This window comes from Procambarus clarkii, chromosome 26 (genome assembly GCF_040958095.1).
Source record: "Procambarus clarkii isolate CNS0578487 chromosome 26, FALCON_Pclarkii_2.0, whole genome shotgun sequence".
Classification (NCBI taxonomy): Eukaryota; Metazoa; Arthropoda; class Malacostraca; order Decapoda; family Cambaridae; genus Procambarus; species Procambarus clarkii.
Window position 1 is genome coordinate 8,686,156 of NC_091175.1, and position 27,008 is coordinate 8,713,163.

Here is a 27,008-nt window from a genome sequence, read left to right on the forward strand (position 1 = left end):
GGCCAAGATTAGCCTCCTGAATTTAACAATTTGTATGTTGCATAAATTTCCCTTTCCCCACGGAAGTGTGTATTTCTAAGAGTTACACATTGGCGTTTGATACTCTACTACTCGGTCAAGTGTCAGGTATCCACAGTAGGAATGTTTTATGATTTGTGTTGGTGTCATATCTGGAGAATGCTCCCTGTATCACCATGGAAACTTACAACCCCAAGGAGGAGAGGCTTATGAAGCTTCTCTTCTCTCACTCAAATGAACTCAAAAACCGTAAAAATGCATTAAACAATCAAAATACACTCAAAACAATTAAAAAAATTGGAACAATATTAATCTAAACCACTTAATCTTTAAAAGGTTCAGTGTAACTCGCAGAGAGAGGAACAACTTTATTAAGCTCAAGCTACAATGTAGGATAGAAGACAAGACACGCCTTTTAATCCATAGTAATAAACCCATGGAATCACCTATCTGCTAAAACTGCAAGTACCCTAGTAGTCAAAATTCATCTGGGGAAAAAAATCAGAAATATAGGAGGGGGAAGTTCCTTTGACAAGCTGCTGGCATTCCAGACAAGATCATTAATGATAGTGGCCCTCAGGTAAATTCAGGCAAATAAGTGATTAATGTACTGTGTGTACACTGTATATGTATGTATGTGTGTGTATATATATATATATATATATATATATATATATATATATATATATATATATATATATATATATATATATATATATATATACATATACACACACACACCTTGTGCTATTATAAGGGGGATGGGGGGGTTCCCAGCCATTTAATGACCACAAAATTTCCCCCCAAAGTTTCACTACTGGCCGTTCATGGTGTTTGCATCCACCGCCTGAGCATCACATTATGGAAAGTAAACAGGAGCTGCCATTGAATATCTTGTTAATTATTAACAATCTTGGGTACACTGCAGTTTGCGGCTATGCGAACAAGCTCGGTGTTGAATCTAAAAACAATATCATATCAGTTTTATATACCATTTTCTGGAAGTAAACACTTTAATACCACAGGTAATTTTAATAGCAGAGTATGTTATATGCCACAGTATATAATTGCTGTATAGTATAACGCTCTCCTGGTAGTGTAGCCTTAATTCCTTTTCGTGAAGGGTATAACAGCCAATCTGATAATTAAGTAGGCTACATAGGTTTTGTATATTATAGTAATTCTGAATAAAGTTGTGTTTTTTATTGAAGTTTTAGACATTAAAGAAACAATATCTAAAAATATACATTAGCTAAAAAGCCTCTTTCATACTTGTCCCATGATCCATCCACTTGGGCTGGATGGATCATGGATAGAGCGACGGTCTCGCTTCATGCAGGTCGGCGTTCAATCCCCGACCGTCCAACAAGGGCTAGATTCACGAAGTTACGCAAACAATTACGAGCCTGTCCATCTTTTCTCAATCTTTGGCGACTTTATTTACAATTATTAAACAGTTAATGAGCTCCGAAGCACAAGGAGGCTGTTTATAACAATAACAACAGTTGATTGGCAAGTTTTCATGCTCGTAAATTGTTTAATAAATGTAATCAAAGGCGTCAAAGATTGAGAAAAGATGTACACATTCGTAAGTACTTGCTTAACTGTTTCGTGAAGCTGGCCCCATTGGTCACCTTTCCTTCCCCCCGTCCCATCCCTAATCCTTATCCTGACTCCTTCTAAGTGCCATATAGTCATAATGGCTTGGTACTTTCTCCTGATAATTCCCTCCCTCCCATGAGAAGTCACATAGCTGACGTCTCACAAGTGGTTGTGTAGATGTGCCTTAAGTGATCGTGGTAGACGTCTTATAAAGGCTAAGCCTCGCTGCTGACTTCCTCTTCCTTATCCTCCTCGTCCTCTTCTACTTTTATGGGGTCAGGGTTGTTAGAGCGGCTAACCCTGACGTCGGGGATCTTGTAGAGGTCCTCGTTGATGTTGTAGTTGTCAGGAGAGCCAGAGCAGTCCACTTTGAACCACCAGTCGCATACCCTGCATCCAACACACAAGTTAATTAAGCTCACCTTTGTTATTTATGAACGAATTTAAGATTACATTGCAACTGACATTCTCGTACGTGTAAACAACATGATCTTATCACAATGCAGATCACTAAGGAACTACAGACTTGGCATTTAACCTATAAAAAAGTTCCTCACATTATTTCTGTTGGATCAGATCATATCAACCTCTTTTCTGTTTATATAATTGTATATAAATAAATAGTTTAACAATATGTCGGACTGTTAGAAAAGTAATTTTTTTTATCGTTATATACTATTGCAATTTCCATTTTATTACATATAGCCTTCAAGGAATTTTGGGCATGTATTATCCTTTAATCTATATATAAAATAGTAACAGGTGCTTTGTATGAAGACTTAACATGGTAAGGTGGTTGTATATACTATACCATACAGTATACATTATACCATATAGTATATACTATATTATATAGTATATACTATACCATATAGTATATACTATACCATACAGTATATACTATACCATATAGCATACTATATGGTAGATATGCTAATATCCGAAAGAGAAAGCATTATAATTGATCATCTCCCTGGCACCTGAGTGATCAATGGAGCAAGAAGACTAATTATTAATTATTCCCCTCCCCCTACCTACACGTGTGATTGGAGAGCTAGAAGCGCTCTGCTCAAAACGCTATGCCTGCTAGTGACTTTTCAAGAATGTAAAAACAAAAAAAGTCAAGTCTCTGTACTCTCATGAACCCAATGTAACTTCTTGCATATAAATAAATAAATAAAACGAAAACAGCCTGGAGGGAGATGGTAACCAAAGCTCCCGGTAGAGTGCGACCTGACTGAGGAATAGGAAGCAATAGCTAAGGTGCTAGCTGATAGTTAAAGACATTCCTCCTGGTACCTTGAGGGTCCCCCAAGTGGGGAGATCAATACCAGTGAGCAGGAAATTACCTGTGGAGTTGGTTGAAGAGCGTCTGGTTGGGGCAGAGGAAGGAGTACTTTTGTCCGCCTGGCACACACCAGTGCCACACCTGCGGGAGGAGGGGGGGGGGTTAAGGCTATAACATATACATACTAGAGAAAACAAGACTGATCACAGGTTGACGAAAGTAACTGAACTCGGCGTCACGTGACCGGTGACACAATGATGGTATATTATCTCTAGTATGAATATCCTCTTAAGATCAAATGTGAATTCATCTTTGATACCTATACTAAGTCATACAAGTCTTCTCAAATATATAAAGTGGAAAAACCATTAAGGTTAAAAAAATTCAGAATTTGTATGTCTATATGAAAATATACTTTATGCTGTGTGGTGACAGGAGAATTAGCCACATAAATTACACTATATTTAAGCTACATTTACATCTGTTAAATATAGAAACAAATATTAATTAGTATATGTAATATTTAAACATATTTAAATAGTATAAAATGATGACAGAACTATAAATTCCTTCATGAGTATTCTAGTACACTGCGCTCTCTTGTATTCATACTCAGCGCATGCCACGTGGCCCCTGACACTTACTGGGTGACCCTGACACTCACCAGGCGACCCTGTTTCTCATCGGGTGACCCTGTAACTCACCAGGTGACCCTGTCACTCACCGGGTGACCCCTGTCACTCACCAGATGACCCTGTCACTCACCGGGTGACCCTGTGACTCACCAGATGACCCTGTCACTCACCTGACACTGAGCCTCGGGGTCAGCGTAGTATCCAGGGATCTTGTCGGTGCAGGAGAATGTAAGGCCGGGCGGCACCTCGGAGTAGGTGGGGTAGTCCACCCCAGCGGCTCCCTGCACCTGCCGGCGCTCCTGTGGGGGGAGAGGCGTGTGTTGGGGGTGTTACTTGGTCCCTGGGGTTGCCTCTGGTGGTACTTGGATGGAGGGGAATAGTGTGGAGGTGATGCACTTGTGGTGGTAGTTAGATGGAAGGGGGATAATGTATTGTAGGTGATAGTAAGTAATTATCATTAGAAGGCACCAAGCAGGGAAGCCTATGTAGCACCATCAAATGTGCGGAATAATCAGAGGGCGCTAAATATTACTAAGGATAGGTGATAGTCTGTAGGGATGGTTGGATAGAGGAAGGGTGGGGGGTGGGGTGATGGAATGGTAGTTTTCGATTAAAGATCGATTGCTTGATTTGCACCAAACATTTATGTACGTATATCTTTAATTAAAGTATAAATACGCTGACATTAATTTATAAATAACAGGTTTTTTGTTTACTTCTTTAACTATTAAATTATATATTTTTTTATATCCTCAGTCAAATTAAATCTGTGCAAACACAACCTTGCAAATAAAAGGACCCAGTCTGCGGAACTCACTCCCTGACGAATTAAAAAATTGCCCAGCCTATGCCACATTCAAAATTAAAACCAAAAAGTACATAATTTCACCCTCATAGTTTCCTACCTTGTACAGTACTTCACACTCACACTGTATCTTGTATTACCCACTTCCCCAATATTAGTACTTAAGACATATATCTTTACCAGTGTAATCACCTCTTGTCAATTTACATTGTTATGTTTATATATAACCTTGCTACAATGTATTTATTTATTTACATACAAGAATGTACATTCGGTTTGTGAGAGTGCATAGTATTGTGTTTACATTCTTGTAAAGCCACTAGTACGCACAGCGTTTCGGGCAGATGTACCTCTTCATCTTATCTGATATGTTAGATTAAGGACCTGCCCGAAACGCTGTGCATGTTAGTGGCTTTGCAAGAATGTACAAATACCAATACTATGTAATCTCATCAATCCATTGTACCTTCTTGTGAATATATTATTATTATTATTATTAAAGAAAGCTCCACTGAATATAAAAAAAAATGAAGCACTAGATATGTTGTTATTTAAGTTTACTTGTTTTAAAGGTAACGTATTTTCTACAATACTTAAATTATAAATTTCGTTTCCAAAACTGCATCAGTATTGTTCTTTACAATTGTTTATTACATGAACTTCCCGTTTTCCGTGCCACACCTTCAGCGGCGGGAAAGTGAAAGTCCACAACCGTCCTCACGACTTTTGGCGGGAAGTGACTTTAATGAGCGAACAACTTACTTCTTCAATTATAATGTTCGTCGTGGCGCCCTCCAAACCATGTGTCGTCATCCCCCATATATCAACATACTCGGTGAGTTATTGTACCGGTTTATTTGCCTTAAATCCGTATTGTGAGATTTCCTTTACGCAGATATAGCTATTATCATTATTATTGCTTATTATACAGTTGCTTAATTTCGAAACTGTACTTGTGGTCGATCTCGAACCCATTTATGATGTGACGACTTATACAGAATTTTGTAACTAGCTCATCAAGATTGTAACTTGCTCAGCTAAATGAATTGTGGGGTTCAGACCCTGAGCCCATTATGTGCCTCTGTAACCCTTTCCACTACCGCTCACAAGATGGGTATGGGGTGCATAATAAACGAACTAAACTAACACTGCTTATTATAATGATAAGCAATACGTACTCTAAAAGAAACGTACGTGTAACGTACGTTTTTTAGAGTACGTACTTAATTTTTACGCCTCATTTCGGCGGGCTCCCAAGACCCTGGACTTTAGCCATGAGCCTACGGAGCTTAAAGGATTATAATTATAATCCCTAGGAGGCTGGAGAGGATTGGGGGGGGGAGGGATATTGGCGATGCAACATCAAGATAATGAGAAGAGGAGGTTTCAGATATTAACCAATACTAACGGCATTCATAACGAGCATAGTTACAACAATACTAATCACAATCAGAATCCTGCATCTGCTAACGAAGGTGACACGTGTCGAGACGAGCGTCCTGTGAGAGTGAAGATCACCGCGGGGATAACATGGCAACTGTTATCGAGAAAGGGTAAGTGTTGTAAGCGTGATGGGAGAGGTCACCGGGCCATGGCAGGTTCAAGGCGAGGTTATTACTATAATGTTCGATTGTCTGAGAGATAACTACTTGTGGTACCTTGAAATCCCTCACACTTAATCCACGCAGACGCTTGTTCAATTGTTAGACAGTACACACACACACACACACACACACACACACACACACACACACACACACACACACATAAACACACACACACCAAAGTATTTTGAAAGTACACACGTGTACTTTCAAAGCGTTATGCGACAAAGAGTGCTGGGAAGACGGGACACCACGAGCGTAGCTCTACGCTCGCTGGAGCGTAGCATCCTGTTACTACACTTAGGTAATTGCACTTAGGTAATTACACACACACACACACACACACACTTTTTTTGCTGGGAAGACGGGACACCACGAGCTTAGCTCTCATCCTGTAACTACGCCTAAGTAATTACACTTAGGTAATTACACAACTCAAGCATGCAATAAAACTTAAACAAATATTTTTACCAGCAAGCTTGACCTCGAGACAAAAAAACCTTGGATATCAGGTCATACAACGAAATCTCACTAAACTGGCGCAGCGAAAACACATAAGGGATATGATCCCAACATACAAGATAGCGGAAATGACAACGATGGTAGGGACGAGTTATCTGATAGTTCTGACACCATGACGAGGAAGCAAAAGTTAAGGCGACTCCGTAAAGGATAACGTCAGAGGAGCCCCCTGGCGGAAGAAGCAGCGGAGAAAAACTTTATGCAGGAGAAACTACGATAATACATGACCCTCACCCCCCAAAAGCGGAGATTCTTTACACAGGAATGATAGTGAAAGGCGGGGACCCAGGAGCTAGAGCAGACTCCCAGCACAGTAAAAGGAGGAGAGGTTTGACTGAGTACACACACACACACACACACACACACACACACACACACACACACCAGGAGTCAAGGGTCATGCCGCGTAGTACACACTTCCTCGCGGGTCTTCTCCGGATGGCGCCCATTTTCCTCCCACCGGGCTAACACGCCCCTCTCCTACCCCCAAGGAAAAAACAAATAATAATCAGCTTCCAGGCCATTCAGTTCGTAACTCTTGTTGATATTCGCCAGTCTCATCTTTTCATTTCGTAATTCGTGTTAATTTACGTCATCCTCCTCCGTTCGAATCCTAACTCGTGTTAACCTACGCCATCTTCCTCCGTTCAAATCGTAACTCGTGTTAATTTACGACATCCTAGTTACAGTTTAAGTGAGCGAGCGAGTTACGGTTTAAGTGACAATAGGAACTCTTAGGGGATAATAATACATTCCTTCCTCGACCTCCCTCCCTTACCCTTCTCTCTTCCCCTCTTAGTGGTAATGTGTGTTTCGGGAGGCATCACACAGCGCTGACTCCTGCTCTAAGAGGACATTAGCTGGGAATGGAAGTTGGCAGTGCTGACGAGGTACCAGCGAGGTACTGGTCCCCCTGGTGAGGTCCTGTTCCCCCTGGTGAGGTACTGATATTCAAACGAGGTACTGATATCCTGGCCAGGTATTGGTATTCTAGTGAGACACTGATATCCTGGTATAACCAGGTTAATGTAATAATAGTACAGGTTACCTGTGTACTGGTAACTTGTCGAAGTACTGGGGAGGCACTGGCATCTTTGTAAGGATATATTAATTGGCGGGGACAAGTACCCTGTCAAACTTTAAGTGGTCCCCCCCTTTCAAGGGTGATGCTATCCGCCCTGTCACCCATCCAGTTACTGGTTAGACCCGAAAAGGTTTTGACTTAAGTAGTATATCTTTGTGCCATACTGGCGATTGACATACTGGCATTCTGGGGATAGAACTTTTGACATTTTAGAGAGATAGTGGTGAAGCCGTCAAGGGTGTTATAAGTTATAGCACACTAATATCAGCACCCGCCCGCCGCCCTCCTCCTTCCCCTGCATACTTGACACCACTTTCCTAAATTGGTTTGTGTTCGCGAACTTAATTCCAGGTGGCGTTAAAGCGTGGGACCTGCCGCTGAACGAGACGTTTCTGAGGTAAACAAAAAGACTTATTATATATCCGGGTTACACAACACCGTTCTCGCGGCCTGCTGATTGGATGACTCTCGCCGTTTTGGGACCCACTGATTGGTCGAGCGTAACACACTCTTCGCTGGTTGCTAGTGTCACATATAATGGGGTAATTGATTAGCCTAGTGTCACCTATCGAGGCTTCTGGTTTGGCGAGCTTTACACTTATCTGGTCTAGCCACGTGACTGGGTGCCAAAGTAATATAACCAACCCATCGATTGGTAAGCGTTAAACTCGCTGGGCTTCGCAGATTGTGCTGCATTCTGGGGGGGGGGGGGGGGGGGGGGGGGCTGAAGATTGGTCAAATTGTACACCATCTGAATCTGCCGACTGGGGAAATTATACACCTCGTGAAGGCTCGCTGGTTGACCAAATAGTAGCCTACAATCCTCCGTCTTTCGTGTTTACTGTCAACACTCTTTGTACAGATTGTCGCAAGCAACAAGTGCATTAGGTAACCACTGTTGCTACATAGGCCTACTAATTAACGCAGGAAAAATAATGTTCATTAAGATAATTAATATTTGAGGGAATTAATAAGGTTGTATAGAAAGAGAGAAAACGGAAATTTTTTAAAGTAATGCTAAATTTTAGGAGTTAAATTGGAAATAAAAAATTAGCCAAGTAAGCATTAGGAGGAATAAGCAAGAAAGTTGAAGAAACGAGAGGAAGAAGTGATAGAAAAGAGGAAGCAATAATGATAACTCACCCTGGCGGAGGCGATGACGAAGGTGGAGGCGGCCATGGCCACCAGCAGCGACCCCACAGACGACACGCGGGACACCATCCTGGGAGGGGTAATGACGGCTCAGGTTAGGAGCCGGGAAGACTCAGTGTTAAAGTAAGGTCAGCTCAGGGAAGGAGCACGGGCAATATACTACTGTATTATGTCATAAATCACACCGGCGCCAGCCAGGAGGAGCACTGGTGCCAGACAGTGGTACCGGCGCCAGCCAGGAGGAGCACTGGTACCAGACAGTGGTACCGGCGCCAGCCAGGAGGAGCACTGGTGCCAGACAGTGGTACCGGCGCCACCCAGGAGGAGCACTGGTGCCAGACAGTGGTACCGGCGCCAGATGAGCACTTGCGCCAGCCAAACGGAGCCCTGGCGCTAGGCGGGATGAGGAGCAATGCCTCAGCAGACGTAGTCTTAGCGAGTGTCTAAAGCCTCGCGTTACTTCTACGAGACCAGGAAGAGGACGTTTGTTTAGTGTAGGTAGAAGTAAGACAAGTATATAGTTTATCACACAAGACTTGCACCCATGGATGTGCTTGGCATATGCGGATATGTGCGAGGATGTCTAGAGGTAAGCGAGTGTGTGCGTGAATGTCTGTATGTACTCACCTAGTTGTGCTTGCGGGGGTTGAGCTTTGGCTCTTTGGTCCCGCCTCTCAACTGTCAATCAAATGGTGTACAGATTCTTGAGCCTATTGGGCTCTATCAAATATACATTTGAAACCGTGTATGGAGTCTACCTCTACCACATCACTGCTTAATGCATTCCATTTGTTAACTACTCTGACGCTGAAAAAAATTATTTCTGTCTCTGTGGCTCATCTGGGTACTAAGTTTCCACCTGTGCCCCCTGGTTCGTGTTTCATCCGTGCTATATAATTTGTCTTTGTCCACTGTCAATTCCGCTGGGTATTTTGTAGGTGGGTATCATGTCTCCCTTACTCTTCTGTTTTCAAGGGACGTGAGGCTTAGCTTCCTTAGCCATTCCTCGTAGCTCATACCTCTCATTTCTGGGACTAGTCTGGTGGCATACCGCCGAACCATCTCTAACTTTTTCTTGTGTTTAACTAGGTATGAACTCCAGGCTGGAGCTGCATATTCCAGAATTGGTCTGACATAAGTGGTATACAAGGACCTGAACGATTCCTAACACAAGTTTCTAAAGGCAGTTCTAATGTTGGCCAACCTAGCATGTCCCGCTGATGATATATATTCTTTTGATGTGGGCTTCTGGGGACAGGTTTGGTGTGATATCAACCCCTAGAGCTTTCTCTGTTTGAATCTTGCAGGATTTCACCTCCCAGATGGTAACTTGTGTTCAGCCTTCTGCTCCCTTCGTCTAATTTCATTACTTTACACTTTCCTCAGTTGAACTTTAGTAGCCATTTTCTAGACCATTCCTCCAGTTTGTCCAGGTCATCCTGTAGTCTCTGTCTATCTTCATCTGTCTTGGTTCTTCTCATAATATTTGCATCCTCAGCAAACATTGTACGCAAGTGTGCGTGTGTGTGGGTATTGTATGTACGCTAGTGTGCATGTGTGTGGGTATTGTATGTACGCTAGTGTGCGTGTGTGTGGGTATTGTATGTACGCTAGTGTGTGTGGGTATTGTATGTACGCGAGTGTGTGTGGGTATTGTATGTACGCTAGTGTGCGTGTGTGTGGGTATTGTATGTACGCTAGTGTGCGTGTGTGTGGGTATTGTATGTACGCTAGTGTGCGTGTGTGTGGGTATTGTATGTACGCTAGTGTGCGTGTGTGTGGGTATTGTATGTACGCGAGTGTGTGTGGGTATTGTATGTACGCTAGTGTGCGTGTGTGGGTATTGTATGTACGCTAGTGTGCGTGTGTGGGTATTGTATGTACGCTAGTGTGCGTGTGTGTGGGTATTGTATGTACGCTAGTGTGCGTGTGTGTGGGTATTGTATGTACGCGAGTGTGTGTGGGTATTGTATGTACGCGAGTGTGCGTGTGTGTGGGTATTGTATGTACGCTAGTGTGCGTGTGTGTGGGAATTGTATGTACGCGAGTGTGTGTGGGTATTGTATGTACGCGAGTGTGCGTGTGTGTGGGTATTGTATGTACGCTAGTGTGCGTGTGTGTGGGTATTGTATGTACGCAAGTGTGTACGAGAATGTATGTGTGTACGCAGGGGGTGTTTATGAAGCGAAAGAGGAGATTTCCACACAGGACAGAAAAGAATGCAAGTAAAAAACGAGGAGCCAGAGTGAAAGTGGAAGAGTGAAGAATGGGAAGAGCAGACAGTGTGGGAACAAGCACAGGCTGGAGATAGGCGAGCGAGAGCAACATTAATACCTGAATCTGAGCGGGTAGAAATAGCCTAACCTACTCTATCCCTTTGAGATGTATTTCTTTCTTGTCTCAATAAACATACTTGAACTTCAATACCTGAATATGTGGGCACATCAGGAGAGACACAGCCACTCACAATATTCGGTAATATGTTTATTGTTTGTGATATCTGTCTGTCTCTAACCCTTCGTGTGTATTTATACCTCAATAAACTCATTGCAATTTCACACATAAGGATTCTAGCTGTCTACATGATACCTCAGAAATAGAAAATATCACAACAGGTCAATTACAATAAGTTGTCCTATTGTCACTGAGCAAGGTGAGACACTGTGAACAAGGTGAGACACTGTGAACAAGGTGAGACACTGTGAACAAGGTGAGACACTGTGAACAAGGTGAGACACTGTGAACAAGGTGAGACACTCTGAACAAGGTGAGACACTGAACAAGGTGAGAGACGTCCTTTAACAAGCGCCAGTATAAAACAATTCACTTAAAAATTCACTAATCAATTCTTTGACCTGCAATTGAATGAAAAGTGGAAAAGAGGGTAGTTATTGCCATGGGTATACAGCCTGGGAGTCAGCACCATGGGGGAGTAAGAGACATATAGGTATAGAGCTGATAATGAGAAGTGGGAGGGAAGGAGGAGGGGGAGCATGAGTTACCTGAGCGATGTGCAGGGTGACGAACACAGAGGAGTACTGCCCCCCGTCACTTTCCATGCTGGCTTATATAGAAACGCGTCGCCCCCTCCCTCCCTCCCTCATCTTCACCTCTTCCCCCCCACCACCAGAGAGCCCTTCCTTACCCTACCTTGGGTTATATGGAATATCCCCCTCACTCGCTAACTTCTTGCTTGACATCACCATCACTGGTCAGAATATGACGTACCCACTGTTCACTCACTATGACGGGGTCTTGGCTGCCATGGAAGACAAGCTAAACGCTGATATAATATACACTCAGTTTTCACGAAAGCCTTCGACAATTATTTATCTAGTTGTGCTTCCGCCTCTCAACTGTCAATCAATCAACTGTTACTAACTATTTTTTCCACCCCCCTCCCAGGAAGGAGCCCGTAACAGCTGTCTAACTCCCAGGTACCTATTTACTGCTAGGTAACAGGGGCATCAGGGTGAAAGAAACTCTGCCTATTGTTTCTCGTCGGCACCGGAAATCGAACCCCGGACCACAGGATTACGTGAACGGCGTGCTGTCCACTCAGCCACCGGCACAAGTGTGGCGATGGTATTTATTGTCTACAGAAGGAATTACTGGCAAAGTAGGAAGATGGATCTATTAATTTCCTATCGAACACAACTCAAGAGTTTAATAGTCAACAAAGTAAAAACTGGATGAAAAAGAGCACTGGAGCAAGCACAGTATCCCTGGGGTACTGTGCCTGCTCCAGTACCTTTTCTCATCCTCATATCGGACATAGATGAGGACACAAACTATAGCACTGTATCATCCGTTGCAGATGACACTAGGATTTTTATGAGAGTAGACAATATATAGGACACATCAAACCTCCAATCTGATTTAAATCCTGTCGTTCAATGGGCCACAGAAAATTAAATGGTGTTTAATAATCCAGCTCCTGCGCTATGGGAAAAAACGAAAATATAAAAACGGGAACCATATATAAAACCCCGTCAAACCACATTATAGAACGAAAAAGGAACATAAAAGATCTGGGAGTAATTATGTTGGAAGACCTTACTTTTAAAGAACTCAATAAAGTAGCTGTCACAACCATGATTTAGCCTAAAGTTTAGACTTCTTGACTTATGTATGATCCTGTGTACTGTGTCCTGTGTGACGGTGAATACCAGCATCATCCTCACTCTAATAAGACCTAATTGAACTACTCACATTAAGCAAAATTGTAATTACTTTTGTCAATAAAGATGTTAAAATTAATAATGTCACAACTGCAAGAAAAATAACTGGTTGGATAACAAGAATCTTTCAAACAAGAGATGCCATGTGCAGGCGATGAGTCACAGTAACGTGGCTAAGAGATGCCATACCAATGATGATACTTTTCAAGGAACAGATATATAATAATTGACAATTGGAAAATATTAGAGGGACTGGTTCCAATTTTACACGCCAAAATATCATATGAGACCAGAAGGCATTGCGGGAAGTGCAAAATAGCCCCGTTGAAAAGCAGAGGTGCAAAAGGTTGCTGAAAGATCAACATTCAGGGCTAAAGACTTCAATACTCCCGCTACACATAAGGAACATAAATGGCCGACCTCTCACGCTGTTCATAAGTGAACTTGATCGACTATAGGCTGTGAGCATTAACAACTATATTTTAAATAGACACATATCACAAACAATAAGCATATAACTTTACATTCTGAGTAATAACATATACATTTTTTCCTTTATACATGAAGTATGTTACCAGACGTATACAATAATACTTTTTTATTACTAGATAACAATTAACAAGAGACATTCAGACAATTCAACAAAGATACAATCTTTGTGCAAAATTCTTACATCTCTCCAGAATATCATCAATAATCAATCTTTCCGTTGTGACACATATTTGTTCAGGAACAGTCCTTATCTCTGTTTCTGTATACATTAATCAACGGACAATCAAGAACATAATGGGTGAGGGTGTGAGACCTTAACATACCACATAGTTTACACTTGGTGTCATTATCATTAACATCTATTCCAAATTCACAGTAATATTTGTACCCAAGCCTGAGCCGCATGTGCAGAGTCACTCCATGCATTTCTCCTTTTACCATAAGTAAAATGTTGTTGTTTTGACTCACATACATGTAGTGTTGCATGGATTAACTTCCCTCATACACTATACCTCTCCTCGCCACTTCCGCCTGTGTCTGAATATATCTTATTTTGATTCTTATTTGTCTCATTGTTAAAACACATTCCATGTTAACTTGTAGTTTTAAATCCTGGGAACCAACGCCAGGTAACCGCAATGTAACCACCAACACTGGTCAGTACAAGACGTGTCCACTATACCCACCACCAACACTGGTCAGTACAGGACGTGTCCACTATACCCACCACCAGCACTGGTCATTGAGAGCCTAATGCCCCATACGAGGCAGCTCATACTTTTATTAATCCAAACTCACTCACGTGTCTAACCTTCGCCTAAAACAACCCAGCCATTTCACGTCTATTATTTTATATGGCAATTTGTTCCACAAATCAACAACCCTGTTTCCAAACAATGATATCTTAGGCCTAACCTAATGAAAACACAGACGTGTGGTAACCCTAAACAATACTAATAATTATTGTTAATTTATACTATATAATAATAATAATAATAATAATAATAATAATAATAATAATAATAATAATAATAATAATATCTCGAAATAATGTACCAAAAATCTGCTGTTGTACATTTTTTTAAGACAAGTGTTAATATAATAACGCCGTCAGCACCATTGATATTTCGTTAGTAAAGCTTTTGATCTTTGGAACTCCTGAGAAAAACAAGGTCTTCCGAACAATACCCAGACTCCGTTTTTTATGGGGAGTAAATTCTTGCAAGGTTTACAATAATGGCTAATGACATCAAAATAAGCAGTATCGTGGGAGGGAGACCGTGATAACGTCTCCATCATTGTCATCAGTGATCTTGAGGAAGGATAATTTACCATTTACTGTTGGTTGTCAATCCTGGGAAAAAGAGGGTAGCGCGGGAAGCGGTTCAACTTCGAATATTCAACACGGCTGCTACTGATTTTCTCGATTTCTCAATAATAATAATAACGGAGCACTCACATTAATTTGAGGACTGTTATTCACTGTGTAAACTAGAGCTGCTAGACAATGTACAAGATGGACTGCACAGTGAGAAGCACAGATAACGAGCCTGACCCCACTGCTATACACACAGACTCCAACATACAAGACATGTATGTATTCTACAACATTACAATACAAATCGCCCAATTAGCTTTAAAATCCAGCGGGGAAAAATCCTCAGGGCAAATGGGAGGGGGAGGGGGAACTTTGACAAGCCGCCGGCTTCCTTTCCTCATTGAGGCAACTAGATTGCTAGTGGCCCACTGGTTAATTTCCGGTAAATTCAACTCCCGCCCTCAAGTATAAACTACCAAACATAAGGTGCTGTGTGTGACAACCAATAAAATGTTCCCTTTGGACGAGATGAGCAATTTTTTTTTTCTTCCGAAATGCGTAAAAATTGTGGGGCGTAATTTGGCAACTCCCTGGCGATTAAACAACTCTGTCACTTTAATAATAATAATAAAAATCTTATAAATTAATGGGTAAAGACACAATACTATTCAATACAAAATGTAGACTCCCAGCATTGCTGTTACAAATAACTACAGAAAATGTGCAGACTGAAGAAAACGCATTAGTAACTTGTAAAAATAATAATAATAATAATAATAATAATAATAATAATAATAATAATGTCAACCATCAGTCGTGTTCTGCAGTACATTATTTCTGCAGTTTATTTCAAACAATAAACAGCTTTTAGTAATATATACAGTAACTCTTATATTACTCAACAATGTGCCTATATTATAGGGTTCTGTAGAACATCCTGTAAGTAAATGGGACCAGTCACAGAAACGTAAAAAAAAAAAATGAATGGTTCGATTAAACCTCTTGATGATAAGCCACACCACAGTGTAACTAATGGTAAATTAGCATGATGTTCCACCACTCATGAGGATTCTCAGGTCCCCAGTAACTGCAATTGTAGCGGGTAATTGAGCCATTTATTTTAAATGTAGCCTCATCACTCCACACTTTGTTGGAAAGTGTGCGTCTTCTACACATTTTGCCAAGAACCATTCACAGTACTCCACTCCACGGTCCGGATCATCTTCATTGATAGCACTTACTAACCTTGGAATGTAACTTTTCCAATGGCAGCGCTTCAAAATACGATGAACAGACGGTTTCAAAATTCCTACGTCACAACTCGTTTGCCGCACAGATTGTCTTGGACTTGGATACGTTTACGTTGGAGGTCGGTAATGGCCTTGGAGTTGATATGTTTCCAGTATCCCTTCTTGCTCCGTAGGCCTCGTCGATGTCCGTGATCTTCTGGAACGCTTCTTGTGACATTTTGAATAATTCCATCGGCTTTAAACTTATCTCTAATTCGAGTAATAGTAAGTCGCGTAAGTGGATCTCTGTAAAACTCTCACCTAAACTGTCTTTGTACTTCAACTGCGTTTTCAAACTTCGATTAGCAATTTAGGATGAATTCCCTTTGTTCAAAGCTTAGTCTGGCTGCCTTTATTAATTCCAACTAGTTAAATCTGAAAAAATGAAACATCAGTTGAGCTGTTAAAGTGTGTATGTTTTGGGGGGGGGACACCTGTATATACATAGGCTTCCAGTTCCCGACAACCGAAGTTATATACAGTACTGAAAATAAAGTTCAGTAAAAACACAAAATTAACATAATACTATATTGTAAATACGTAGTAGTTGCAGTGCAAGACGTCTGTTGCATGCTGTCGTTGTAATTATGAGAATTTGTTATTAATTATGTAAAAATAAACGCTCATTAAGACATTTTGCGCCCCTGTACTCCTTTTTTGCGCTCATAGGATGAGTATAAACTACCGCTCACAAGATTAGTATGTAGGCACAATAAACTACAACTCACAAGATGAGTAGGGGGTACACTACCGATCACAAGATGAGTAGGGGGTACACTACCGATCACAAGATGAGTAGGGGGTACATTACCAATCACAAGATGAGTATAGGGTTCACTAGCGATCACAGGATGAGTATGGGGGTCCATTACCTATCACAGGTGAGTATGAGGGTCCAATACCGATCACAGGTGAGTATGGAGTCTAGTAATGATCAGATGATGAGTATGGTCACTAACGATCACAGGATGAGTATAGGATCCACTACTGATCACAGGATAAATATGAGGTCCACTAACGTTAGCAGGATGGGTAGGAGATGCATTATAAATTAAATTAACTAAAAGCTGTTAGTTGATAACTAAATAGGTGACTTACACTTTATATATATTAAGAACTGTTATAGATATTAAATTATTTTAATTTTGTTTACAAAGTGTTAGCATTCGACTTATCATTAGGTTTACACCTTATATCCGCAAGGCATTTTTCCGGTATGAAACTTTTCCTTTAGTGAGCTTTGATCCGCCATTCAAGGTTTCTTCGCTAGGCTGGCGGCGGCAGCTTCCATGTGTGTGTAATGCCACATAGGGAAGGTCACATCTTTCCATTTGTCATCACGCCATTACCGACCTTTGACCTTCATTCTGAAGCATCTATTAACCACCTCCGCCTCGTTTAGTGCCGAGTTGTTCAGCCAGGCTGTTGTGATATGAGTGTGTGTGTGTGTAGGTCAGTTATGGTAGGGAGGGGGGGGACAGTTGTGTGTTTGTGGAGTCTCCGTGACTCTGGCAGAGTAAATACATTTTCGGAAAAAGTGCAATGTGCAACAGAGCTCAGGAGCGCGTCTGTGCATGACATGATAGGCTATATTAAATACAAGTACTCCCAAGCTGAAGATAGTCATTCCATTACTTTGAGACAAAGAAGCAAAACACACTGTCAATCCATTGTTTAACAGACAGAACCTTGAGGTAAGATAGAAAAGCAGAAGGACTTGGAAGGAAAAAAAGAAATACAGGGAGAGTAGGACAGTGGAAAACTGAAACAACTGTATCAGAGAAAAGGACGAATATGTGAGAATCACAAGAGGAACTGAGAAGCAATAGAATAATGCCACAGTAAATACTGAGCTAAATAAAGTCCATCTTTGGCTAACTGCCAACAAACTCACCCTTAACATTGACAAAACCTTCTATATTCTGTTTGGCAATAAATCCTCTAGTCTTATAAATCTCAAAATAAACAATACCCAAATTTGTAACAAATTAGATGGCAAATTCCTTGGCATTCTCATTGACCACAAGCTGAATTTCCAGGGACACATTCTAAATATATCAAAAAAAGTTTCAAAAACTGTGGGCATTCTTTCTAAGATCAGATATTATGTACCACGCCCTGCTCTGGTGACTCTCTATTACTCCCTTATCTATCCTTATCTCAACTATGGTATTTGTGCTTGGGGTTCTACTACCCAAAATCACTTACGTCCTCTAATTACCCAACACAAAGCCGCTATTAGAACAATATCCAACTCTGGCCCCAGACATCACTCGGTACCCCTACTCAAATCTCTTAATATGTTAGATATTAAGTCACTGCACATTCTCTCATGTGTATTATACATATATAAAACGCTAAACTATAATGCCAATCCTGATCTTAAAAGCTTCATAGAAGGTTGTAACAGAACCCATGAGCACCACACCAGAAATAAATACAGTTTTGATATTCCTAGAGTACGTCTTAATCAAACTAGAAATGCTCTGCAAATCAAGGGGCCCAGAATGTGGAATGACCTTCCCAACCATGTTAAAGACTGTACCTCTCTCAACCAGTTTAAGATAAAAACTAAACACTACCTAATAAATTCCCTGTAATCTACCTCACTCCTCTATTGTCAACCCATGTCTGTTATTTTCTTTTTTTTTCTTTTTTTTTAATCATCACTGTTTGTCAACCTATTGTATTTGTGCTGCTTTTTCAGTCATGTTCCCCCTTTTTTTTTATCTTTATTTGTATTTGTTCTCAACATCTTTTATTCTTTATGCTCAATTAGTATTAAGTTCTAGATATTAATGTTTTTCTTGCCCGAAACGCATTGCGTAATAGTGGCTTTAGGCATTGTATGTACTAGCTCTATCTATATATCAATCCATTAATGTAACATCACTTGTATGTATATACCTTACCTGAATAAACATCTGAATCTGAATCTGAATAATACAGCATCCAGAGCTAAAGAATAACGGAGACTACTACTACGGTCACACCAGGAGGAAAATGTATATAAACGACCATCTAATTAGACTAATTCGGGAAGAAGGCGACTAAACAAAATTGGGAAAGAAGTATATGAAATTCTAAATAAAAAGTTTTAAGAAAGTGCACAGACTTGAAGCTGAGCACCCCCCAGAGGTCGAGGAGAGGACGCCCTTAAGTGAGAGAGTAAACAACATGGAAGTTACAGCAGATGGGGTGAGGAATCAGCTTGAAGGAATAAAGGTACTCGATGCGCGTCTGTGACGTCACATCAAGGTCTTTGATGATTGCGTCAAGTCAAGTACCGTTGTGTTCAAGCCATGCTGAGATATATATAAGATGCACCGTTTATTCCAATGAGAAAGATGACAAGGGGGTTGACCGGGTTGAGAGTTTATATGTCGTTACCAGTCAGAGGTTACAGCGTCCGCGTTAGGAGGTGGTGGGTTATGGCCGAGGAGATGAAGGCCTCGCTCATGTAAATTGGCGTAAATAGCGTACTAACTTGTCGAGACGAAGAGTAAAAGAGAGAGAGAGAGAGAGAGAGAGAGAGAGAGAGAGAGAGAGAGAGAGAGAGAGAGAGAGAGAGAGAGAGAGAGAGAGAGAGAGAGAGAGAGAGAGAGAGAGAGAGAGAGAGAGAGAGAGAGAGAGTGTTTGTGTGTGTGTGTGTTTACAATTATATAATATCTATAAGAGAATGTCTTTTTGTCTGTCTATCTGTCTGTCCAAAGTTGGAGGCCAGACGCTAGGGGCTAGCCTCACCCAAATTTGTCAGTGGAATGGTTTAGGGTACAGGACGGACCCTAAACCACGGACCCTAATCCGACCAATATTGGATTAGGGCCTACGTCAAATGCCTCAAGAATTATTTGAAATTATAGACACCCACATGCGACTTTCATGAGGTCAAGTGTGAAATATATGGTGTAATTCTCCCTAGAGTTTTCAGTTATCGTAATAATATATTTTACGAAGGACCCGTATAGTTGTTTCAACGCTTAAGTGTAATTTTTCTGGAGGAAAGGGGGAGAAGGGAGTAGAAGCAAGGGAAGAGTTAAAGGGGGTAGGACTAGGGAAGTGACGAAAGAGGGCGTTGGATGGAGACGAGGTGGTCAAAGGGGAGTTGGGGTGAAGAGTGGGGGGAAGAGGGAGAAAGGGCAGAAAGAGGGGAGAAAAGAGACCCGGATACAACCGGGTACCTCTTCAACTTATATAAATGGATGTCTATCTGTTCGAAGGAAGGCTTGGGGTAGGGGTTAGGGTAGATTCCGAAGGAAAATGTGGGGAAAGAAAACGGATGGAATGGAGGGTGGGGGGGAGAGGGAAGAGCCAGACTATTTTGGGCGCTGCTGGGTACCTCACATAGTGTGTAGTATTAGTGTTGGGTCCATTGGGTCTACATGTTGGGTCCATTGGTGTTGGGTTCGTCGGGTATCTGTGTTGGATCCATGTCCGGGCCAAGATATAATCTGTCATGCCAATTATTTATGCTAATTAACCTGATAATGTCACAATTCAACCCGTCCTCTTCATATAACGTCGCAGCTTGACGTATACTCTAAATCCAAAAATCGTCGTACTAGAAAAGGGTAGCGGCTCGCGAAATTGACGTACTGTACAGTTTTCTGTTTTGGGTCCTCTGGCAGGTTAGGATAAGTACGAGAGTTTCTTGACGTTGGGAAACCTTAGGAGGACGGGCTGCACAGTTATCATAAATTAATGTTACAGTTTATATCTCGGTTATTAAAGTTGTCTACTGTTACAGCACAGACGTTGTCTAGAATTATATAAATTTTCATACAAAACGAATTTTATACAGGATGTGTATACACATAAAACAAAAATTATCGAAGGTGTCTAATTCTTGCTAATGAATTTATACAAATTTTAATATTTGTTACAATATATATATATATAGCACCTCTTGTGTTATACATATGGTATCTATTGAGAACGCTGCATTTAGGAATGGATTATTTCGATAATATATGATTATCCTGTTTTATCCATACTTAATTTAGAGATATAATGTTGGGATTGTTAGAAAAAACAACAGTATTCAGTTCGTTTAATGTTTGCACCGAATAGTGGACCAAAACTCTATTATTTGCCTTGGATTTAGCAAGTTTCCTATAATCCAGTTTCCCAGTCGTGCCTTGTGTGTTTCAACATCTCTCCGTAGTAACGTCTCGTACCTTCATCTTGAGAATCGGGTCACGTCCCTAGTCTGTGTTTTCCTGAGGGGGATACTGAGGGACGGGTATCTCCTTCCTCAGAATTTAGCTGATCTGATCTAATTACATCTTCAACACTCACTTAGCCGGGTGGCGCTACCGACGAAGTCAACTAGGAATGTACAGTACTCTGTATAGGTTTTTTGTCGGTGCCGAAGAGCGCCATGGAACATGAGAGATTATCTTCATTCCCATCGTGTGCATATTTGGACCAAGGCTCAGAGGCTCCGAGTACGAGTATGGGATGTCATGGACTTTCAACCCAAGGCTTAGAGTTGGAGGGATGCCTGGACTTACGAGCTGGAGAGGGGGGGGGGGGGTCTAGACAAAAGCTTAGAGTTGGAGAGTGGTCAAGACCAAGGGTTGGTGTGTGAGGCTGGAGGGGACGTAGATATGGTTCGGCGTGGGAGGAGGAGGACTGGAAGAAGCCCTGGAGTGTCAGCTCTGTATGTGCCCATAACCCAGTTCTCACATCCAACAAGTTCTTTTCCCTTCAAGCAGCAATGGCCAGGGTTGAGGACCATTATGTTTCATCAGTATTTATGAGGCTGATTACAGCCTGGGAAATGCTGCATTCTACAGCCTCTACAATATTGCTCTTCGGCGTGAAGCTTATGTTGACGCCGAAACACTGCACTGTTTTATTATTATTTTTGCACTGTTAAATGCCAGACGATGATTTTTGCACTGTTAAGTGCACAAATCCATCGATTTGAGATGGATTTGTACCTGGAATACGACCCGCCAAATCGTTTAACAACCAGGTACCCATTTTACTGTTGGGTAAACAGAGGCTACAGTTAAGGATTGACGCCTAATAAATCCACCCCGGCCAGGATACGAACCCAGGACAAAGCGCTCGCGAAATGCCAAGCTAAGGTCTTACCACTGCGCGTCTCTGAAGTCCGCTCTTGGCCCCGCCCCCTGTCTCGTACGATATAACACGCGCATTCACTAAGATAATTTATTTGGCAGTGTTGGAGAGGTAAACATGTGCGATAACCGTGGGAGAGTGTGGCCAGCCTGGGTGACGCAAGGTGCTCGTGTGAGGCTGTCTCATGTGTTGCTCGCTGATAAAAGGCAGAATGGTGTGCGTGTTTGTGCATGCACACCATTTACTATTTGTGCCTGCAGATCGAGCTATTAGCTCTTGGACTAAGGCTTTCTAACCAATCTATTTTCCTCTATTATGTCCACTACCTACATTTCTTTGACACACGCACACACTAATTGTCAAAATTAAATACAAAATTGTCAGGAGTCATAACAGATGCTGTGTTTCCAAATGACTACTATATAGTAAGGAAAGAGAGGGAAGGGAGAGGAGGTGGAGGAGTGGCCCTGCTGATAAGGAAGGACTGGAGTTTTGATGAGATGGAAATTCCGGGATGTGACGGGTTCAGAAATTACATAACAGGAACTATAACAATGGGTGGACCTAAGATATTAGTGGCAGTCATTTACAACCCTCCCCTAAATGACAGAAGACACAGACAGGAGTTTGATAGGAACAACACGGCAACCATTAATATAATAGAGAGAGCAGCTTCAGTTGCCTGCAGGAATGGCTCAAGACTCTTAATCATGGCCGATTTCAACCATGGATAGACTGGGAGAATGGGGACCCACATGGTGGTGCAGATACATGGAGAGCTAAACTCTTGGAAGTGGCAACAAGGAACTTTCTGAGCCAGCATGTCAAGGAACCCACAAGAGTGAGAGGCAATGATGAACCAGCTAGACTCGACTTGATATTCACCCTGAATGAGCCAGAAATAAGGGAAGTCAAAGTTGAAGCCCCATAGGAATGAGTGACCACAGTGTACTGACCTTTGAGTACTTGGTGGAGGTAGGGATAACCTATCCAAGGATGGGAGCGGAGGGAAAAGACTAAATTACCGAAGAGGAAAATATGACGAGATGAGGAACTTCCTAATGGGAAACAGAACTTAGAGACAAGAATGTGCAGGACATGATGGATTTTGTCACCCAGAAGTGCCAGGAAGCTGCAGACAGGTTTATCCCAGTCCAAAAGGAGAAAAACGAAAAAAAACAGAAAAACCCATGGTTCAACCATGAATGCAAGGTAGCGAAGCAACTGAGTAAAAGAACATGGAGAAACTACAGAAATAACAGAACACCGGAGAGTAGGGAGAGATACCAGAGGGCCAGAAATGAGTACCTCAGAGTGAGGAGGGAAGCAGAGAGACAGTATTGGTGGTGATAAATAATAATATCAAATAAAGCCATGGTGGTGTGAACTGTCTCTTAGGCAGACCAATACATTCTGTAAGAACATCATATTTTATAACATTAGAACATAAGGTATTCATATATGCTCTCTTCTTTATCATACATTGTTCATTACTTCCCACCTTTTAAACTGAGAGGATTAATTCATTAGCTCCCCCACCTCAAGTTCAAGTATGTTTATTGAGATAAGAAAGAAATACATCTCAAAGGGATAGAGTAGATTTGGCTATTTTTACCCCCCTCCCCCACCTCTCATTAATCCAATGGCACAGGCTACATTTATCTCTGAAATTCTATCCCCAATACTCTTCAGATTCAACTCCATCCTCATTATCTCAGTCATAGCATTTATTGGGCATACTAAGATAATTCTCATGGCTTCATTTTGTACCTTCTCCAACTTACTCATCCTACCTTTACCAAAACAAGAAATGACAGGTGCAGCATAATCAATAAGAGATCTTAGGGACTCCCACTCCCTTTCCACAGCATGCCAAGGCCTTCAGAGGTTGTAATCTCTTCCGACATTGACCCAACAGTCTGTTCATCTCAGCTTCCAAACTCTCATGGGTATATCCAACATATATGCCTAAATATTTATATATATAACTGAAAACTCACACCCCAGAAGTGACTCGAACCCATACTCCCAGGAGCAACGCAACTGGTATGTACAAGACGCCTTAATCCACTTGACCATCACGACCGGACATAATGAGGTGATAGCCGAGACTATTTGAACCACCCCACCGCCGGCACTCGGATAGTAATCTTGGGCATAGCATTTTACCAAATCACCTCATTCTTTGGGGCACACGTGAGGAACACAAATGCGAACAAGCCTGAATGGTCCCCAGGACAATATGCAACTGAAAACTCACACCCCAGAAGTGACTCGAACCCATACTCCCAGGAGCAACGCAACTGGTATGTACAAGACGCCTTAATCCACTTGACCATCACGACCGGACATAATGAGGTGATAGCCGAGACTATTTGAACCACCCCACCGCCGGCACTCGGATAGTAATCTTGGGCATAGCATTTTACCAAATCACCTCATTCTTTGGGGCACACGTGAGGAACACAAATGCGAACAAGCCTGAATGGTCCCCAGGACAATATGCAACTGAAAACTCACACCCCAGAAGTGGGGTGTGAGGTTTTAGGGATAGGGATGAACCACCCCCCCAGGCGGTGGGGTGGTTCAAATAGTCTCGGCTATCACCTCATTATGTCCGGTCGTGATGGTCAAGTGGATTAAGGCGTCTTGTACATACCAGTTGCGTTGCTCCTGGGAGTATGGGTTCGAGTCACTTCTGGGGTGTGAGTTTTCAGTTGCATATTGTCCTGGGGACCATTCAGGCTTGTTCGCATTTGTGTTCCTCACGTGTGCCCCAAAGAATGAGGTGATTTGGTAAAATGCTATGCCCAAGATTACTATCCGAGTGCCGGCGGTGGGGTGGTTCAAATAGTCTCGGCTATCACCTCATTATGTCCGGTCGTGATGGTCAAGTGGATTAAGGCGTCTTGTACATACCAGTTGCGTTGCTCCTGGGAGTATGGGTTCGAGTCACTTCTGGGGTGTGAGTTTTCAGTTGCATATTGTCCTGGGGACCATTCAGGCTTGTTCGCATTTATATATATATATATTAACTCTTTCTATATTTTTACCGTTTATTTTCAATATAATGGGCCTCCGACTACTACATTCAAACTTAGTTTTGTCTTCATTAACCACTAGTCCCATATGGTGACAGATTTCCGAAATTATCCAACACCGTTTGAACCTTTGAAATATCTTTTCCCTGGAACAAAATTTCATCGGCATATATGATCGGAGTTACCCCATTTGAGTATCTCTCAGATGCTATCTTATTCATTAGTAAATTAAATAGGGTGAGACTCAACACTCCTCCCTGAGGTGTGCCGAGTTCAAAAGATCTCACACCTGACATATAACCTTGATACCACACCTGAGCCTTCCTTTCGTGAAGATAATCCCCTATCCAACGCAATAATCTCCTTTTAACACCAAGACCAGCGAGTTCATATAAGATAACCTCTTTGTTGGCTTTATCAAAAGCTCCTTGTAAATCAATAAAAATTCTATAGTAATCATTATCATTAGCTAGACATTACAGTCAGAGGTACCTCTGCCTCTGAGGAACCCGAACAAATTACTAGACAGCTGATCACCTATTATATATAAAAGTCTATTTAAAATGATCCTCTCCATCATTTTACAAAAACACGAGGTTAAGGACACAGGTCTGTACTCTCCATTGGTTTTAGGGATAGGGATGATCATAGCTTTTTTACATTTACTAGGAATACTGTCCTCTTTATAACTAATATTAACGCGTTATAACAGTGTGCTTTTCTTCATAATGGCAAGTTCATTAAGTATCTCATAAGTTACGTCATCCTCCCCAGGGGAGGTAGATTTCCCAACTTTAATCGCCATGTTCATCTCTGGTAATACCTGTGTAAGTGACATCACTACTGTTACCTGCTGTAAGTATAAAATCTTTTCTAAGATCTTTCCAAGAATCTTATGACTCTCTCGTTACAGCGGGTAATGAACTAAGTTTGGCAGCTTCCGGCCATTTATTTACGAGACCATTTGCAATTCCTTGTGGGTCAGGATGTGCAACAAAATTATGCTTTTTACACCTTACTTTATTTACGTCTTGCCAGATTTCCTTCAAGTTTCTGTTATTCTCAACTTTCTCTGCAAACTTCTACTTGCTCCTTAATTTCATTACCTGTGTCTCCTTGTACGAGAACCACATATGTTAAATAATCTATCTTTATCTAGTTAGTTTATTGACAAGACCACACACTAGAAAGTAAAGAGACGACGACGTTTCGGCCCATCCTGAAATATTCTCAAGTCGATTGTGATGATTGATTGATTGATAAAGATCCAAGCCACCCAAGAGGTGGCACGGGCATGAATGTTAGGTCAACAAACGTGACCTAACATAAGCTTACACTTCCATTTATCTTTCTTTCCCTTTCCTTTTCTTCTCCAGTTTGTGTTTAGTTCATTTATTATGCACCCCATACCCATCTTGTGGGTGGGTAGTGGAAAGGGTTACAGAGGCACATAATGGGCTCAGGGACTGAACTTACAATTCATTTAGCTAAGCAAGTTACAATTTTGATGAGCTAGTTACAAAATTCAGTATATGTTGTCACATCAACAATGGGTTCGAGATCGACCACAAGTTTGGGCTTCTGTGGACAGGTTTGGTGTGATATCAACCCCGCATCCCTATCTCTTTACCTGATTCTTCGTGTATTACAGTACAGTGGCTAACTGCAGTACTTACAGACTTGTGCAGTACGGCCTGTTGACAGTTGAACAGAGCCATCAATGTAAGAAGTGCCTATGTGGCCGTAGATTATCAATTAAGTCAGCACCTCCAGGTGTTGTTGCCTTGAGTTTCACTGCACCCAACTACAATGGCTGATGAATATATGTACTACACCGATTTCCACGAGGAGGGAGGTGAGTGGCTAAGTGCCAGAGAGTGTCCAGCC

General features: G+C 41.7%; 2 protein-coding genes across 6 annotated transcripts in view; one reads left to right on the forward strand and one right to left on the reverse strand.

Annotated features, from left to right (window-relative positions):
- Positions 1–373: 373 nt before the first annotated feature.
- On the reverse strand, positions 374–26,955 carry LOC123756753 (U-scoloptoxin(01)-Er1a). Of its 5 annotated transcripts, XM_069331840.1 has the most exons (6): positions 26,798–26,945; positions 16,252–16,365; positions 8,702–8,780; positions 3,714–3,842; positions 2,970–3,049; positions 374–2,010 (listed from the first exon to the last, which is right to left on the reverse strand). In XM_069331840.1, exons 3-6 carry the CDS (start codon positions 8,777–8,779, stop codon positions 1,836–1,838), a joined length of 462 nt encoding a protein of 153 aa, XP_069187941.1. In that variant the 5' UTR covers position 8,780; positions 16,252–16,365; positions 26,798–26,945; the 3' UTR covers positions 374–1,835. The 5 variants fall into 5 exon arrangements, with proteins under 5 accessions (XP_069187941.1, XP_069187943.1, XP_045596008.1 ...); XM_069331842.1 differs by lacking the exon at positions 16,252–16,365 and having other exon boundaries at positions 26,798–26,955; XM_045740052.2 differs by lacking the exons at positions 16,252–16,365; positions 26,798–26,945 and adding an exon at positions 22,093–22,172.
- LOC123756752 (ATP-dependent RNA helicase DDX42) overlaps positions 5,041–27,008 on the forward strand; it is a 37,914-nt gene continuing 15,946 nt past the window's right edge. Inside the window, exon 1 of the mRNA XM_069331838.1 lies at positions 5,041–5,183. The gene's annotated coding sequence lies outside the window, so the exon portion shown is untranslated. The remainder of the gene's footprint in view (positions 5,184–27,008) is intronic.